General features: G+C 31.4%; 2 protein-coding genes across 2 annotated transcripts in view; one reads left to right on the top strand and one right to left on the bottom strand.

Moving 5' to 3' along the window:
- Positions 1-18114, top strand: part of LOC106644845 (uncharacterized) — a 2208360-nt gene that overhangs the window by 2108592 nt on the left and 81654 nt on the right. The window contains exon 45 of the mRNA XM_089592443.1: positions 12921-13042. Coding sequence (XP_089448569.1) covers positions 12921-13042 — 122 coding nt within the window. The remainder of the gene's footprint in view (positions 1-12920; positions 13043-18114) is intronic.
- Positions 11534-11908, bottom strand: LOC106643959 (histone H2B.1/H2B.2-like). Its single transcript, XM_014359296.2, has one exon. It carries the CDS (start codon positions 11906-11908, stop codon positions 11534-11536), a length of 375 nt encoding a protein of 124 aa, XP_014214782.2.

Genomic DNA, 18114 nt, shown 5'->3' with positions numbered 1-18114 from the left:
TCGACCCTGTAAGATGTTACGAGAATAAAAATAAGATTAATATATGCTTAAATATAATAGATAAATGTTTTGTCAATTATTTTAAAGTTATACGGATAATTTACATACAAAAATCTTATAATTGTTATACGGGTCGCAAATAGGCGGTTTCTTTGAAATTAAACAATTTTTTATAATCAGTATTTATGACTGATATTCTACTCTTCTAAATACACGTTTTTAAATATGAACTAAAAGAAATTTTACTAAATCGTTGATATGGTTATGCAAATATTAAACAGTGAGCAAAGCTTAGCGCAAACCCCAGATTTTTTAAAAGAATAATATTTACATACTGCAGTGTCAAAAATAAATTATATTATCTAAATACTAAAGGCTTTTTTTCATACGAGTACTAAAATAATAAAAATAATGGAGTAATGAGTTAATTTATACATATTTAAATTTTTATACATAATAATTAACTAAACCTAGATGTTTAAATTCAAAACAACTGCCAATATTGTTTGGGTCGCGAAAGGGTGGTGTGAAGCGAATCATATTATTTGTATACTAATCGTTTAAGTAATAATTTGAAATTAAATATTTCATTATTTTGCTGCTTGTAAAAATATAATGACTCAAGAAGGCTTATCCGATGGATAATATTAAATGCTATCGTAAATGTATGATGTAGCGCTATTTCGCATAACGAAAAGACACGTAGAGCCTGTTTTATCGTTTTATAAAGATATTTTTTGAACCTGTAAGACGTATGACTGTGAAAAACAAAGATTTTTTATATGCTTTCTGATGAATGTTAGATATTGTGTTATTTATCTTTGCGTACAACCAATAAATGATGTTAAAAAATTCTACTATCGGTTTATGGCAGAAAGGTGGTTTGTCCATGTTAAACAATTTTTTATAATAATGTCCACAACAGCTTTTTGACTTTTCTTAAAAAGTCGTTTAAAATATAAACTGAGATGAATCACATCAAAATATACAAATCATCAAGTAAATAACAAACAGTGAGCAATGTTTACAGCTAACCCTCAATTTTTTTAAAGGATGATATTTATATACTGCAGTGTTAAATATGAATTGTCTTATTCGAATATCAAATGTTTTTATAACTCCGACAATTAGTAAAAAATAAAAATAATTTTATCAGAAGTTGATAAATGCATGTACAAAATTTAATTATTATTTTTTTTTTAAACTGCAAATTTTGATTTTGTCAAATCTGCCTAGATCTTCAGGGTCGTTTAATGTCGGTATAAAAAGAATAATACCATTTGCATACTAATAGTGTTAGTAATAATGATGAATTTAATATTCTATTATTCTGCTCCTAGTAATTATTATACGCCTGAAGGAGACGCATCCGATAAATCATATTAAAGGCTATCATAAAATATATGGAATTGCAGTTTCTCGCACAACGTTTGGTCACAAAAAGCGTCTTTGTATTTTATAAAAACATTTCTCCACTCCGTAAGATGCTTGTAAAACATTAAATTAAACTCATGTTTAACTATAAATACGTGGGAAATATTCTAATAATACTTTTTGGGTTAAAAAAAGTAACTATTTTTAAAACAATCTTCTATTGTGTTTTGGATCGCAGATAGGTAGTTTCAAAAAATCAAAAAAATTTTTAGAGTTTAATTTTTATATCAGCAATTTATCTTTCTTTAATGTCAGTGATTTACAACAATTATTGAACAATTTAATTTAACAATACAAATAATTGAGCAAAAAACAATTATTGAACACTTTTAACAGCTAACTTAAGTTGTTCAATGACTTTAATATTAATCTTCCATTTTGCCGGTAAGCGTTAGTTTTACTGAAACAATAAATTTTTTTCTAATCCTGTAAAATAAATTAAAATAAAAATGCAAATTTTGTACAAATATGTTGATTATTACACGCATAGACTTTTTTGTTTAATTATGAACTAAAATTATAAATTTAAGTTTCATAAATCTGCTAATTTTTTTTGGGATGTAGAAATTTGGTACAAAGACACTAAAATTATTATGATACTAATCTTGTAAGTAGCTTTAAAAAATTATGTATCCAATAGATTTTTCATTTATAATAACTATAAGACTAAAGTTCACTTAACAAATAAATGATATTAAACGCTATTATAGAATGTATAAAAAAGTGTTCCTTCACACAATGTAAGGTCAGAAAAAGCCTGTATAATCGTTTCATAAAATAATTTTTTGGTGGTGTGGGATGGTTGAGAAAAACAAAAAAAAAATTATTCATGCCTCATAATAAATGTTAAATCTTTGGACAGCAGTTTTTGAGTGAAATCAGAAAATTTTTTTTTTAATATCGACTTCGTTCTTCGGGTCGCAGAAAGGTGGTTTTATGAATATTGAATGGATTTTAATTTGAATAATAACATAAGCTTTTTAACTATATGTCGTGACAGTGATCAAATACATACTTATTTAAGTTTTCTTTATATATATTAATAATGAAGCTAATAACAATTAGTGAGCTTATTTTTCTGTTTACTTAAGTTATACAACAAGGCCACTATTTATTACCATAGATTTAAAGTAATTTGGTCCGATTACAACTTAAACTTTTTTTTTTGCGCGTAACATTATGAGAAAAATATAAATATTGTATTAATGTGCTAATTTATACGTAAAAAAGTATTTAAGCGCTATTATTAACTGATACTTGAAATTCAATTTTTTTAAATCTGGCAAATTCGTTGGGTTGCACAAAGGTGGTATAAGATAAATAATATGGTTTTCATATTAAAATTATTAATATTTATTAAACATTTTATGTTCAATTCAGCTATTACTTATTATTGATATATTCATATGAAGGAAGGGTACGAAACAAATTTATCAATTTATACGCTAACATAACATGTATGTAAAAGCACTCTCCCGCTCAACGTGATGTCTAGGAAGCGATTATCGGTTCATAAAGATAATTTTCGACCCTGTAAGATGTAACGAGAATAAAAATAAGATTAATATATGCTTAAATATAATAGATAAATGTTTTGTCAATTATTTTAAAGTTATACGGATAATTTACATACAAAAATTTTATAATTGTTATACGGGTCGCAAATAGACGGTTTCTTTGAAATTAAACAATCTTTTATAATCAGTATTTATGACTGATATTCTACTCTTCTAAAAACACGGTTTTAAATATGAACTAAAAGAAATTTTACTAAATCGTTGTAATAGTTATGCAAATATTAAACAGTGAGCAAAGCTCACAGCAAACCCCAGATTTTTTAAAAGAATAATATTTAAATACCGCAGTGTCAAAAATATATTATATTATCTAAATACTAAAGGCTCAAGTATTTTATTCAACAAACACATTAGATTCACCTGATGTATCTGTATCATTTAAAGCTGCTGATGCCAGAAATAATTTAGATTGTGAACTTTATTAAAGATATAATTCAAACGTTCGTTGACAAATGGTTGCCAAGAAATTTATTTTCACATAGGCCAATATAGTACACTGACTTTTCGTACTTTAGACATTGATGTACTCATACAACTTTTCAGAATAATGTAAAACACATAATGTTAAAAGTATAAAAAGATTAATAGTTAATAATTATAGTTTGAAAACGTCGAGTACTGTATCTCACAAGGATAAAAAGTATTCCAGTAAACAAGTACTAAGCAATAGTAATAAGAGTCATCTGTTGAAGTACATGTAATATTTTGTATAGAGAAAGTTATAGTCTTAGTTTCATTTATGTTCTTCAAAAGTATTACTTCATTTTGCATCACACTATGAGAACAACAATATACGAAAACAATTGAACACGTAGAATAAAGTTCTTAGACACCTTATTTTTTTTGAAATTCTTTTAAAGTATAATAGCTAACTATTGAGTTAGAGTCGAAGTAATAGTATTAAACTCGAATTCTATAAACTATTAATATTTTGATCACTCCCACAGTTTTTTTTCTTCTTTTTTTTGTTTGTTTTTTTTTTTTCTGTCAAAATAATAATTAAATGTATTAAATGGAAAGAAAACTTTTGAGATAAGATTTTATGCTATCTTATAACTAATATGTTGGTTGGGCTTCATAGACATGTAATATAATAAATGTGGGCTCCATAGATATCTACTAAATATAATTTTACGATTTCGTCTGTAACTTTAATTGTGCTACATACATACAAATATTCTTAACGGATTCATCATTGAAATGATCAATTTCACCAATATATGATGTTAAATTCAAACATATGTCGGGCTCCATAAGCCATACTACCTAAATATATATATATATATATATATATATATATATATATATATATATATATATATATATTACTAATATATAAAGCAAAGCCGCTAAAACCGTTGTAATCGCTAGCTGCTAAAACTACAGAACCGATTTTGCTAAAATTTTGCATACCGATTCTTGACACCTCCTAGATGGTTCTAGTAGGGTTTTTATCTTAAAAAATTAAATAACAATACCAATAAATAAGCTCAAAGTTTTACAAAAATACGCCAGCTTTTCACTTTAGTTCGGTAGGATCCTCTAGATGGAGTCAAGATGAAATTGAAGCTACCTGCAACAGAATTAAAAGTGTGGTTATAAAAGGCCAGAGCTTTACAAAAATTTCTGCAATTGCCTAATGGCACTTCATTTAGCTGCATCGAAAATGTAGATGATAGTTGTGCAGCTTGGTATCCTGGTTACCGATGACGCTCTTCTCTGATGGGCACGTGATCTAGATCTACTTCCACCCTGAATCTCCACGATTGACGAGTGCAACCAATAAAAAATTTGTTTGAACTGATGACGTCTCCGGCGAAATACCAGAAGGCGTGTCTAGCCAGCGCACATCCTGCTCCAACATTTCAGAGTTATGTGGCCGTACCATGATTGGGCCTGGTGCCGTCAGAGAATTTTTTTACTACAAATTTAAGCCAAGGAAGACAGCCCTGAAGAATACGGGCAGCCACAACTGCCAGTTTTTTAGTGGTTGTTTCAACGGCATACCTACAGAGAAGGTATTCTTCAGGCCCAATTTCCCGACTAACGATGAGCGGTTGGTTATCCGGAGAACGACCTGAAGACGAGATATATTTTGGTCAGCGGTATACCTCCCTTATGTACGGTCTCCATACACAGACTTTGAGGGTAAGAGTCCATCATCAAGAATAATAATAAGGAATAACTGGAAATTCCACCACTGGCCCTTTTTAGGGCCATAATAAGTATTTACGTTTTCTACTTAATCATCAATCTCACCGGTTCTTTGAAGGGCCACCTAAGTTTAAACTACCTGGCCAATAAATACACTTTTACTACCAATTCCAAAAACGTTATTCGTCGACTAAAATACGATGTAAAGCTGACCACTATTAAACAAAGTCAGTCATTTACTGGCAGACGTCACGAGTGGAGTTGTTTGACGCAAGGCTGGGAACCCTAGTGACAACCGTATATTACGCTTTTGACTTTAAGCATTTAAACAGGAATTACTGATCCTCTTTACAGAAGGAAAAAAGAACTGGAGCTAACAGGAGTCTCCAACGGGCAAGCATCATGAACCAATCTCTCCATATTAGATCATCAAAACAACTGAGTCTGCAAAAAAAGGTGCTTTAGACACCAACGTCTTCGACGTTATAACAGGAGACGTTGGGAAAGAGCACTATAACTAGCTCCAAAGCTTCGGAATTTGTAATTTTTCTCCCGACCAGTCTGGGGCTTTAACAGCAGACCAGAGAAAATGACCGTGAGATATTCAGGCAGTCACAATTGCTGTTAACTTCAGTCAAGAAAGAGTTTACTTGAAAAGCTCACCGGTCTTTTTAAGGGTAATCAGACGTCAAACTACCTTGCTAACAAATATATTAGAACTTAACAAAGTTGACAGAAAAAAGCCTTTAGGGGTCCCAAAAGTCACAAAAGGGTGAATTAGAAGAAAAATTTTAAATGTATCTAATGAATACAATTTTAGGCGTCAAGAAACTGACGCAGAAAATTTATCGAGATTGGAACAGCAGCCTAAAAATCGACAAACAAAGAATTCATTACGTGAGACATCAGCTTTTTATTGTACCCTCACAGTTATTTCTTGAATAATAAAAGATCTAAACTAAGATTTTGAAATAAGTAAAAAATGTAATTGTATTCTTATGTCAATAAAAAATGTAAAGATTAAGCTCCAGGACTTTGTTGCTTTGATAATAAAGATGTGGAATAAGAGAAAAAAAATTTTTTTTAGAAACATATTTTTTGGGAGATGAAAATCTTAACAGCTTTAAAAAGTAGTTCTTTTCGTAAGTTATACGATTTTCGTTCTGAGAAGTGTTAGGAAAACGTTTCACATTACATATCAACACACTGTGGTGTTCCAGTTAGTAAGTCTCGGGTGAAGCCGAGACAGGGGGCCGCTAGTGTTAATGTACTTATAACTACTTTTTACATTTTGATTGTTATTGTTTCTTACTGTAAATTCATAATAATTTTGCCATTTTTTTACAACATTATTAATAACTAAAGAACGAGCTCTCATGTGGAAATCTTCGCAACTATACAGAAAATAAGAAAAAGTTCTAAATAATCAATTTTCATCACCTCTTACGCTAACTTTAATATTAATTATTTTTAAGAATTTTGAAAATGTTTAGTTTGATTTTGAATTAAATTTTAATCGTACAAAGTACAAATGATTTTTCCACTTTACAGTGTGGAAAACTGTGAAGAAATTATTTTTATATTTGTCATTGAATCTGAAAATGAAAAATTTTTTCTAACCCTTTTTATCAATGGATTAAATATAGAATGGATAAAAGTAACAAAAATAATATGAAGTATACATTATATAAAATTTAAATAATTTATACGTGATTAAAGTGATTAAAACTTTTTGTTGTTTAGAATTTAACCATTGAAAAAATAATGTACACCTTTTTTCTCTAAACATAACGGAGAGTTCTAAAAAACTCTCAACGGACCACAGTAGTACCTTCTGAGTAGTGTGAAAATTAACTAATAAATATATAACTAATGCTTAAAGATGTAGATCAAAAACTCTTCTTTCTCAGGAGACTCTGGGCACCAACCTTTCCCCACTACTAGATGAAGTTTAAAGACTCTCCTTTTAAGTTAGAACAGTAAAAGATTGGCCAGTGGAGCGTGCAGGGGCACGAAGTCTCACTAGTAAATACATATATACTAGAAATTTTTAATTAGAACAAGTTTAGATTTAACATTACAGTTACAACTTATTATAAATATCATACGTAAGTCGTAGACTACATTTTTTCTTGTTTAATTTTTTTAACAATGTTGTTCTTTTGCTTTTGCAATTCTTCAATTTGTTCATCAATTTTCTTTTTCTTTTCAGCTGCAGTATTTTATTTTAAACTGTTTTTCAATTACATTTTTCTATTTTCTTGTCTAACTCCCTTTGTCTTTAGCAATTTTTTTATGATACTCTTGCCACTCATTTGAACAAATTAGGCTGCTATTAAATTTTTTTTTGTTCTTCTGTGTTGGAATATGTTTAGGCCAAACAAAAGCAGTTTAAAAAGCAGGTGGTAATCATGACTGTACGTCAATATCACCTTGATTTTTTTTAATAAAAGTTATTTTTTTACAAGAGAAAAATGTAAACTGTCGTGGGGGGATTATACTCATAAGTACTATACCTTTTTATGATTCCTGAGCATCTTGAAGAGTCAATGAAATTTGTTAATTTTATTCATGAAGTGGTAAAGACATGACAACCGTGGCTGAATGAGATAACTGGAGCATTGAGCTTGAGTCAAGTGGTGTCAAGACGATCTGGGTCGCGGGCGAGAGCTGGAGCGTTGGGCTTGGGTCAGGTGGTGGCACGACAGCCTGGGACACGGCAGGCGAAAGCTGGAGCGTTGGACTTGGGAGAGGTGGTGGCACGATGACCTGGGCCGTGGGCGAGAGCTGGAGCGTTGGACATGGGTCAGGTGGTGGCATAACGACATGGGTCGTGGGCAACAGCTGGAGCGTTGAACTTGGGTCAGGTGGTGGCACGACGACAAGGGTCGTGAGTGAGAGCTGGAGCATCGGACTTGAGAGAGGCGTGCGCTTCTAGAGTGACGATGACACAACACCCTGCACTGTTGAAGAAGTGTTAAGTTGGTGGCTCAGACAATGTTGTTCTGCTCGCTCTTGTCAAAGTGACAGTACTGTCGTTTTTTCCAGAGGGTCAATATGATGTATATTATTTTTAACAATTGTCTCATTAGCTTCCGGTTTTCACACATCTGTCTGTAAGTGCGAAGCGTCGTCCTCTGCAGATCCTTCACTCTCTTGTATCAGGTTTAGCCCATTGTGGCTATTATTACAAAGTGTAATACCTGCAGCCATAATACAAGAGCTTTTAATAATACAGTATAAAATAGAAGCATTATCATGTCATGATGAGCCTATTTCAAATTGTATTTCAGTTTTAAAATTATTGCAAATAATTATCAAATAATAAAAATTTTTTTGTAACTTACACGTATACTAAAATTATTTTAACCCTGTTAATGCAGCCAATATAAAAAACAGGCCCTCACTTTTATCGTCACTCGGTTGAAAAGTACCATTAGTAATTCATTCTTTAAAATTTTCCAGTACTTCTGACTGTTGATAACTATCCAAACCTTCTTGAATTGATGAAATAGAGTTATTAGAATCACTGGACTTGGTTTCTAGGCCATTTGGAGTCTCTTCATCATTCTGTCTTGGATTTAATTGAATGCTTCGTTTTTTTTTTTCTTAATGGATTTAAATTGACTGCATAAACATCAAAGGAATGAAGGCCACATGATGTGAATCCATTTTGTATAGTAAGAGGTAAATTTTTCACCTGGTCCATCGCTCTTTTCAATAAAGGAGCACAGCTTTTCCCTTTTTATCGTTTGCATTTCGTTTTCAGCCATCCTCCAATTATCAACAGCTTTTTCCCATTTACTTTTAAATGGATGAAAAACAGCCACATCAAGTAGTTGAAGAATATGTGTTGCATTTGGGTACAACAATATAAGTTCAATACCGTTAGATAAGCAAAACTGGGCAAAGGGCAAACGTTAGATGCGAGGTATGTCCATCAACGTACAATATAACTGGCAACTCAATTTAATTTTCTCAAAGCCTGGGGCGGAATTTCTTTGTTATGTAATTAAAAATAATCTCACCAGTCATCCAACCCTTTTCTGTATTACCAAAAAACCACTCTAATGGTAGATAGAGTATTGGTTACACTTGCTGGGATTCTCTCATAACAGTACAACACCAGTGGTGGAAGAATTGTACCTGCAGCATTCACTGTAAACAACACAGTTATGGATTCTTTTTCATCACTATGCACTACCTTGTACACAGCCTTAGAACCTTCTTGTGCCAGCACTATGTCAGCTTTGGGTACAAGAAAAAAAGCGCTTTTATCAAAATTAAAAATGCGTGATAGGAGTATACTTTTTAATTTCAATTTTTCCAAATAATTACCCACTTCAATAAACAGTTTATGATTGCTTCTTCGTTGGCAGCTACTCTGTGGGTTTCCAAGTTTTGAGCTACTTTTTTGCTTATGCTGGGGTGCCGTCGTAGGAAGGCTTTATGCCAATGCCTGCCAGGTATATTGTTTTTAAAAGGCGTTTCACGTTCTAGTTTTACAATTAAATCTTGAACAGATTGGATGAGCATGTCTTTTGTTATAGGGAAACCCCTATCAGAACAGTAAAAAATCCAATTAACTATAGACTTCTCTTCTTTAACAGTAAAAAATGAGCTTGGGCCTCTTAAACAGTTCACAGGAATTTGATAATTGAATTTTGATTGTTATGTACTTCTAGATACATTAAAAGTAACAGCAGCTTTGCGTGCTGACATATCTTCATCCATTGTGTTGAGGCCATTCTGGAGGTCTTCTTGGCTATAATTTAGCTTTGCCTTTACGTTTTTAGTTTGTTTTGCTAGAAAATACTTAAGTACTAATCTGTAAACCAAACAAACTATTAATCGAAATTTTGTTGCTTTGAGCAAAAAATGCATTTATATAGTAAGAAGTAATTTAAGAAAATTTGTACTTAATACTTATCGTGATAAGAAATTCAAATATAACCAATCAAATTATTTAATTAGTTAATTAATTATAAAATCATATGCACGGAACGTAAGTACGACAGCCCTGTCACGCACAGCTCAAAGGCCAACTACTGGGACAAAGAGTTATGTTTACACGCGACATAGTACTTCGCCAGGTGGCGGTTACCGGTCGAGCTACAAATTCATGTACCATTGATTGGCCACGAAGATTTGAGCAAAAAAATAATAAATTATCATTTGGTGGATATCACATGTCATTAAGTAAACAGTAAGCTTTCTTAAAATACATAATTTAAAAACAATCCAATCTTGCTAAGTAAATTACAACTTAAGAATCACAACGGTTTTCTTAACCAACTAGCGAAGAAACGTAATGATCGTAATGATAGTGAATCAGAAAAAGTTCCTAACTTACTGACTGCTTTATCCTTATGTATCTTACCAAATCATTACTTTTTTACTTCATTAGACGCTTAATAAAAAAAAAAAGCACTAAGAAAGAACTGTAAAAAATTATTTACGCAGTAGTTAACTATTATGCTTTGAGAATTAAAGCTAAAAAGTGGAAACGCATAATGGTAAACGAACACTAATGTGTTTATTGCCTTAGATGTTACTTCAATATTTCAGCACTAAATTTTTGGAACTCGAACTTTTATTAGGGATTGTCATTGCAAAATTTAAATTAATTAAAAATTTTTTTATACAACAGGAATCTCAGTTTCTGAAAAGTGTAATGTTATTCTATAAACGATTGACATCTTTCCTGTTTTGCCAACATTTGAGATCTTATATTTGAATACATCACAACATAGTTTTAGAAGTCATTCTCTGGTTTTAATACGTTACCCTAAATTTTCTGATATAAGAGTTTTTATTAAGCATGTAAATACACAATGATCTATAACCTCAAATACATGAACTAAAAGGGAGTCATAGTAATCAGAACTTGTTCAGATTTATATTGACGATCGTATGTGTTATTTCTGTTACTTTGTTGACTGAAGTGGTGATTTTCTTGTGGATCTCATTTACATGAGCAATATAATGGGACAATGCAGCAGAGCTTATTGCATTTAATGAATTCTTGAAGCAAAAAACTTAGTATTTAGATCTTCTACAATACCCGGATTATGTGCTGCAATAAAAATAAGTTATTTAAAGTGATAAAGATATCTTATGTCGTTGCACTACTTTTAAAAATAAGTTGACAACAGAATACAAGAGGTAACTACTGACTTGGTAAGCTCTGTTTAAGTGGCACTAAAACGAAGAGCCTTCTACCAGTTGTATAAAAGCATTTCAGAACGAAAAGTATATGTTTAAAAACAGTGCCTTGTTTAGTAGTGATATGTACAGATGTACTTTTTATTGAAAATTTGAAGCTTTCATGCCCTCTGAGCTGACCGATATTTTAGCGAATTTTTAATTTACTTGGAGCTTGTATATTTGGTAACAGCCTTGGTTCCCTTAGAGACGGCGTGTTTAGCTAGCTCATCAGGGAGTAATAGTCTGACTGCAGTTTGGATTTTCCGAGAAGTAATGGTGAATCGCTTGTTGTAATGAGCCAAACGGGAAGCTTTGGAGGCAACGCAGTTAAAGATGTCATTTACGAAGCAATTTATAATGCTTATCGCTTTGGAAAATACGCCAGTGTCGGGATAGACTTGTTTCAGAACCTCGCAGATGAAAATGGCGTAGCTTGCCTTCCTTTTGTTGTGCTTCTTCTTCTTGTCACCCTTAGTAATGTTCTTCACTGCTTTGCCAGCTTTCTTGATGGCTTTGCCTGATGCTTTTGGTGGCATGATAATGCTTAAGTTGTATCAGATTCCAATGGTGAAAGTCAGAGACAATATGCTTACACCATACAAATGTTTTTTGTCATCTCTGCGTTATATGTTGGTAAGTAAAAATTACCAAATACCTTTTTAATACCTGTATTCTTCGATTTTTTTAAAGTAAATTTTAACTTCTTCTTAAAATTAATAAAAGCCTTCGGAAGAGCTGCAATAATAAAAGACATAATAGAAAAAAAGTTGTAAGACACAAACGGCTATCCTTTTTTATCTTAGCCCTATGTATAAAAACATGTTTTTTATGAAACACCATTTTTAAACATCAAAGTTAATGGTACTGAAACTTACCTCATTGCTCTCCCACGTGACTTGATTAATCGAGTAGTAAATGAAAAGTTTAGAAAACACATATTTAACACATATGAACGAAATGGATAAGCTGATGTAAGGAAGACATAATTTCTACAAAAAAATAATTTTCTTATTTATTTAAGAACTATTAAATGCTGTAAAAAATGCATGCAAGAGCTCAGTTGCAGCATAAGTAAATTTTTAATACGAAGGAATATTTGTAAAATATTAATGTAAAAGTGATAATCGTCACGTACTAAAAAAATCAGAATAACTATGTTGAAAGGTCGAAAGAAATGTTAAAATAGATACTGCATAATTGAAATATACCTTGAAATTAAGGTCTTGTTGGTAAAAATATTCATACAGAGTACCATAAGCATTATAAAACTGTGTTGTTTAATAAGATAAATAAAACATCAGCCTGTATATATTTAAACTAAAAGACAACAAGCTAGGTCTAAAATGTGGATAAGGAGTTCGTATACTAGTACACACTAATAGATTTCCCTTTTTTTAGGATCAAAACTAAGATTTAAAAGTTTTTTTGATTAACTTTAAAAAGATAAGGTTCAAAATCTTAAACTTTAACCAGTATTCACTTTAATCGTACCTCACATCTTATTTTATATCTAACAAAATGATTTATATCTTGTATTCTTTTTTTTAGGCATATCCAAGTGATGACAAGGTCTTATCAAAAACTCAAAATGCTGTGCTTAAGCATTTATATCTACTACTTGGATATAATCAGACAGAAAAGTATTTTTACATGTCACCATCTAAATTAAGGTAAAAAAGACTTTTAATGCAATACTTTCTCACCGTGTAAGAATTCTATTCTTTATAGTTTTTTGAATGTTCATTTCTTCGAAATCAGGAGTTACGTCTGTACTGTTTGCTTGTTTTTAAATATTTAAAAAAATATATAAAAACATGAGATTAGTCTTCATATAAATGTCGTTTAAAGACTACAAGATACTTTAAAATACTTGTATAAAAAAAGTTAAAGTTTATTTATTGTTTTACGCTGTAATGAAAAACTATTCAATCCATCATGTTTAAAGTTCAACCTTTTAGTTTATAGACAGTTTTATAAGAATGGATTTACATGCTTCATGAATACGCTTATTGATAAATTGTTATATTAATTACTGGCACCTGTCGCTAAACTTCAGTTGATATTTATTAACAGAGCTCAGAGCTCAATGGCACTGCCCTAACGTACTACATGTCTCCACAGCTCTCTCTTTTCTTTATCTCGTCTTGTCTATTTGGTGATTAACTCTCTTGTCCAAATACTTTCTTTCTTTTGTTTTTCAACGGTGTAAATTTTGCTTTTAAGTATAAATTTGCACGTAAAATAATAATAGTCACTGTATATAATGACGTAAGTGGTTAAAATATATTTAAAATAGCCTTTTGTTATGCAGATAAGAGCTGATTATTACAATAAAACTATATATTTGTACCGTGTTTAATAACATGCGTTAATACTCCCATACCATTATCAGGTTATACGTTAGTCTTGATGTTAGAAAAGTGTTCATGTTGAGTTTTCATTGAAGAGGATTTTTGTCTGTCTTACCACATTTAAACTAGTATCGTTTTTGTAAGTGCTTGATTATGTGTACACGATTAATTCACCAAGCAGAGACAAACTGGAAGAAGAGTAAAAATGCACGACTTTGGATGATGAAAGCGCTTTTAACATCCAGAGACAGCTTGTGGATGACAATGCTGCTGCTGTCCTAAAAGATTAGGGTACCACAGCGAAAGCCGTGATGTCAGGGACAACCAACTAGGTGACAGGTTCTACAGCTAAAAAAACAAATAAAAGCTAAAGAAAAAAAGTCATTAGTGTTAAAGTATTTGGCACAAATTAATTTGATTATTCAAGTTATACTAAAACTTTTAATTTTACTTTTTAGCTAAGAAAAGTAGTATCTTAATGAATTTGAAACATACTGGACATTGGAGATACTGATAAGATAATTTATCTATTAATATCTAAATTTTAAATGTTATATCCCGAATACTGACAAAAGAAAGAATATTTTACTAAGAAAGAAATGAGTCCTCAGAGACGTTTAGAACAATAGATTTGTTTTTTATAACAAAACGAGTCGTAAAAAATGCCGTTATGTCTAGTTATAGCTATAAGATGTAACGGTAACACTTACACTTAACAGTACTCCATTGTTTCTTCGTTCTTTGTTATTACTTTGCTGTTCTTTGAAACATATTTGTTTTCGGATTATTATACACAAAAACTATATACAGTAGCAATACTTATATTCAATTAAGTCGTTAATAAATTTTTCCAATTGTTTCAATAAAAAAAAAATGTTTTACTGTTACTACAATTAAATAACAAACGTTCTTGATTTTCCGTTTGTAAATGTCATTGAAATTGTGATTTTCTCTCATATAATTTATGCTATTTTAAGATTCCGAATTTCTTGCGTTAGATGTGCAGGCACTCATCTCTTGTAAGGCTCTTCTCTCTGTACTATTTTGTTATATGGTTAACGTTCACAAATTAAAATATCTTTTTCGTTCTGGTTTAAGCAGAATTTATGTCAAAATTTTAATAAACAATGCTAAAAATACATTGTAGTATAAGCTTCTTATATCAATACGTCAACATTTAGAAAATCGAATGATAATTACAAAATTACGGAGTAACAAAGATATAATGTGAAGTTAGAATTATTGTTTAAGAATTGTAACATTGCCATGGAATTATTAAAAGTAAATATACGTATATGCAAATTTTTTGTTAATTACATTGTGTTCCCTAAAAGGTCTATTTGTTAATCTTGTTATGATGATTGTATCTTGTTTGTTGCACAGATTTCTTTAGAAAAGAATTTTTAAATATTTCTTTTAATTTTTTCTCCTAACAAATTTGAAAGTTAATTTTCTCATTGAACTTCAGCCGTAGGTCACATTAATGAGCAACAATGCAAGTAAAAACTAACAAGAGCTATGTACGTACAAAAAATTCGTGGAACAATTGTCAAGAGACAATAATTGGTACCTGATTTGACATACTACAAAATAACAAGTTTGTTATTGTTTTTTTCTAGGAAAACTGTTGCTTATGCTTAATAAGTTTTCAGAAAACTATACATTGATTTAAAAAAAATTGGAATACAAAATGCTTGAATGCAATGTATACTTTTATTTTTGGTGTATAAGAAAAGTTTAATTTGATTTTTATAAGCAATTTCATAATATATAAAGTAAAGTTGCAAAAATCGCAGTAATCACTAACCGTAAAACTACTTAACCGATTATGCATAAATTTTGCGTACTGATTCTTAATAATTCGAAATTGACTTTTGTATGGTTTTTTTTATTTTTTATTTCAATAACAGTAGTGATAAAAAAGCTAAAAGTTCTGCCAAAGTAAGCTACCTTTACGCTTTAGTTTAGTAGGATCTGCTAGGTAGCATCAGAAAGAAATTGAATCCAACCACAGTAAGAGATAGTGAAAAGTGGTTAACAGATGCCCCATCAAGTTGTCGATTATTATAGTTGTTCATTGGCAGAACACCAAAAACAGAGTTGTTAGTCGTGCAATTGAGTATCCCAGCTACTGATAACACTCTTTTTTCATGGGCAAGCAAAATAAATCAGTTTTCAACCCAGATTGCCAAGATACCTGAGTGCTCAAGAAAATAGGCGTTAAAAACGTTAAGGTCTCCAGGAGAATATCAGGAGACGTGTCTAGCCAAAGCACAACCGGCTCCAACACCTTAGAGTGTAGAGTTGTAAGGCCGTTTAACCAACTGGTATGTTGCTGTCAGAGAATTTTCTACTTAAAATGCAAGATAGAAGAGACAGCCCTGAATAGTACAGGCAGCCACAACGGCCACCTTCTAAGTAGTCATCTAATAAACACACTTTTATAAAAGGTATTCTCCAGGCCCCCTTTCTCCACTAAAAATGAGCGGTTGGTTATCTGGAGAACAACCTGAAGACGAGAAATTCCTTGGTCAGCGGCATACCTCCCTTCAGTATGGTCTCCGTACACAAAGACTCCAAATATACGAGTCAAGCTACTCGTAGCTGGCTCTCCATCGTCAAGAATAATAGTAGATAAACTAGGCCGATACCAGCACACGCCGAATCCAGCACACGTCCCCCTCCCTGCCCACGTGCACGACTGTGCGCGGACAGCTACGACTCTGCATAAAGCGCTAGGGGTTGTGCACAGCTTCCTTCTCTCTGGTTTGCCTGTAAGAGAGCGTGTTGTTTTGTATGTATATGGATGAGAGCCCCAACCACACGCTTATATCTGCGAGGTGTGAGGTGTGACAAATAAGTGTTACCTTTCCAAGGTAATACGTGTACACATATACATGTTTATCTACATACATAGATAAATACTTACGTACGATGCTTGTATGTATATATTTTTATAAAGATTTTTAATTTAAAATGTATAATGAGAGTGGGTAGGACAAGGAGTGGATTTTTATTTTTTAGGAAAATAATAGTAAATCTTAAAACATTTATTCTTATTTTTTAGAAAATTTATTTTGAGTTACAATTTACAAAGTACGAATTACATAATTCTTAAATATTTAAGTATACAGCTCTTTATTATCATCACTTTCATCTTCCCATTTTGTATATAAGTAGAACTTTTTCATGCGTTTGACATTGTGAAGAGCACACATGGTTTTGTAAGCTCCATTATGATGAGGGCAACTGGTAACCTGTTTTGGGAGCTCAAACAAAGGATAATCTGTCATTTCAGTGACTTTAAATCCAAATCTTTCAAGCCACTTTTTTTTTAGTTCTGCATTCACAAAAATTTTGGTGGCATCTTTAAGATTCTCTCGTAGAATATTCCCAATCTCAGTGTACTTTATATTGCCTGAATTCCAGGCTAGTCCATGATAGTTATGTTTAAGATATGAATTTTGATCTTTATATTTCTGTGATAATTTACGCCAAGCAAAGGGTGCTTTTAAAAGATACAGTTGTACTTCAGCATCGTTTGGATGGAGCGGTAGAATAGCTAATTCTTTAAGCATGTAATCATTGCCAGGTTTTTTAAAGCCTTACATGTCTACGATGTATTCCATTTTATCCTTTATCCTACATAAAAACCTCAAATAATTGTTTGAATCGTTCTTAATTTTCACGTTTAGAAAATGATTATTTATTAGTTGAGAACTTTTCTGTTAAATTTTTCAGCCAAGATTTTTTATTTCCGTCATCATAATCATTCTTAGTTGAAAGTTTTTGATATTTGACATCAGTAGTGAATTTGCTAATGGTTGGCTTATGAGACATGTTGATCAATAAATATCTTTTTGAGCAAGATGATTTTTTTATTTTTAAAGGATTTTACAACATTTAAGATCTTTCGATTTTTGCCTAGTTTCTTTTTCTTTCCATTCCTCAGCGTGTCTTTTCTCAAATTTTTTCCACTATTCTTGCCTTCGCCTATTCTCTTCTTTTTCTCTAGTCAAACTGCTCTGACCTTTTTCCATGACAGTTAACAGATTAATGAAGTTTGTAGTGTCATGCATCGGGTTTTATGGCCTCACATAAGTTTTTTGACATCCCCACTCATGGGACTGTACTGAACGATACGATCATGTAAAATTAAGCAGTAAGCTGATGTATTATTAGGAAAATTGTCGTGAGATTCGAATTCTAATCGCACATCTACGGGAGCATTCTTTAACGACTCATTTTGTTTAGAACAGTCAAGGACAATCAAAGGTACAGCATGTTGAAATTGATATTTGCTTAACAAAGGTGCACGATTTTTACCATAATATGAATTTTAAAAGTTTGCATACAAATCATATAACAATGCAAAATGATTGTTTGTTATA

Source organism: Copidosoma floridanum, unplaced genomic scaffold (assembly GCF_036245765.1).
Source record: "Copidosoma floridanum isolate Cflo_tuat_1 unplaced genomic scaffold, Cflo_Japanese_pri ptg000017l, whole genome shotgun sequence".
NCBI lineage: Eukaryota > Metazoa > Arthropoda > Insecta > Hymenoptera > Encyrtidae > Copidosoma > Copidosoma floridanum.
Note: the sequence above shows the minus strand (reverse complement) of the source record. Positions and strands in the feature narration are given on the sequence as shown.

Coding starts and splice junctions, on each gene's coding strand:
- LOC106643959 (XM_014359296.2), bottom strand. CDS start 11,908: ATGCCACCAAAAGCATCAGGCAAAGCCATCAAGAAAGCTGGCAAAGCA.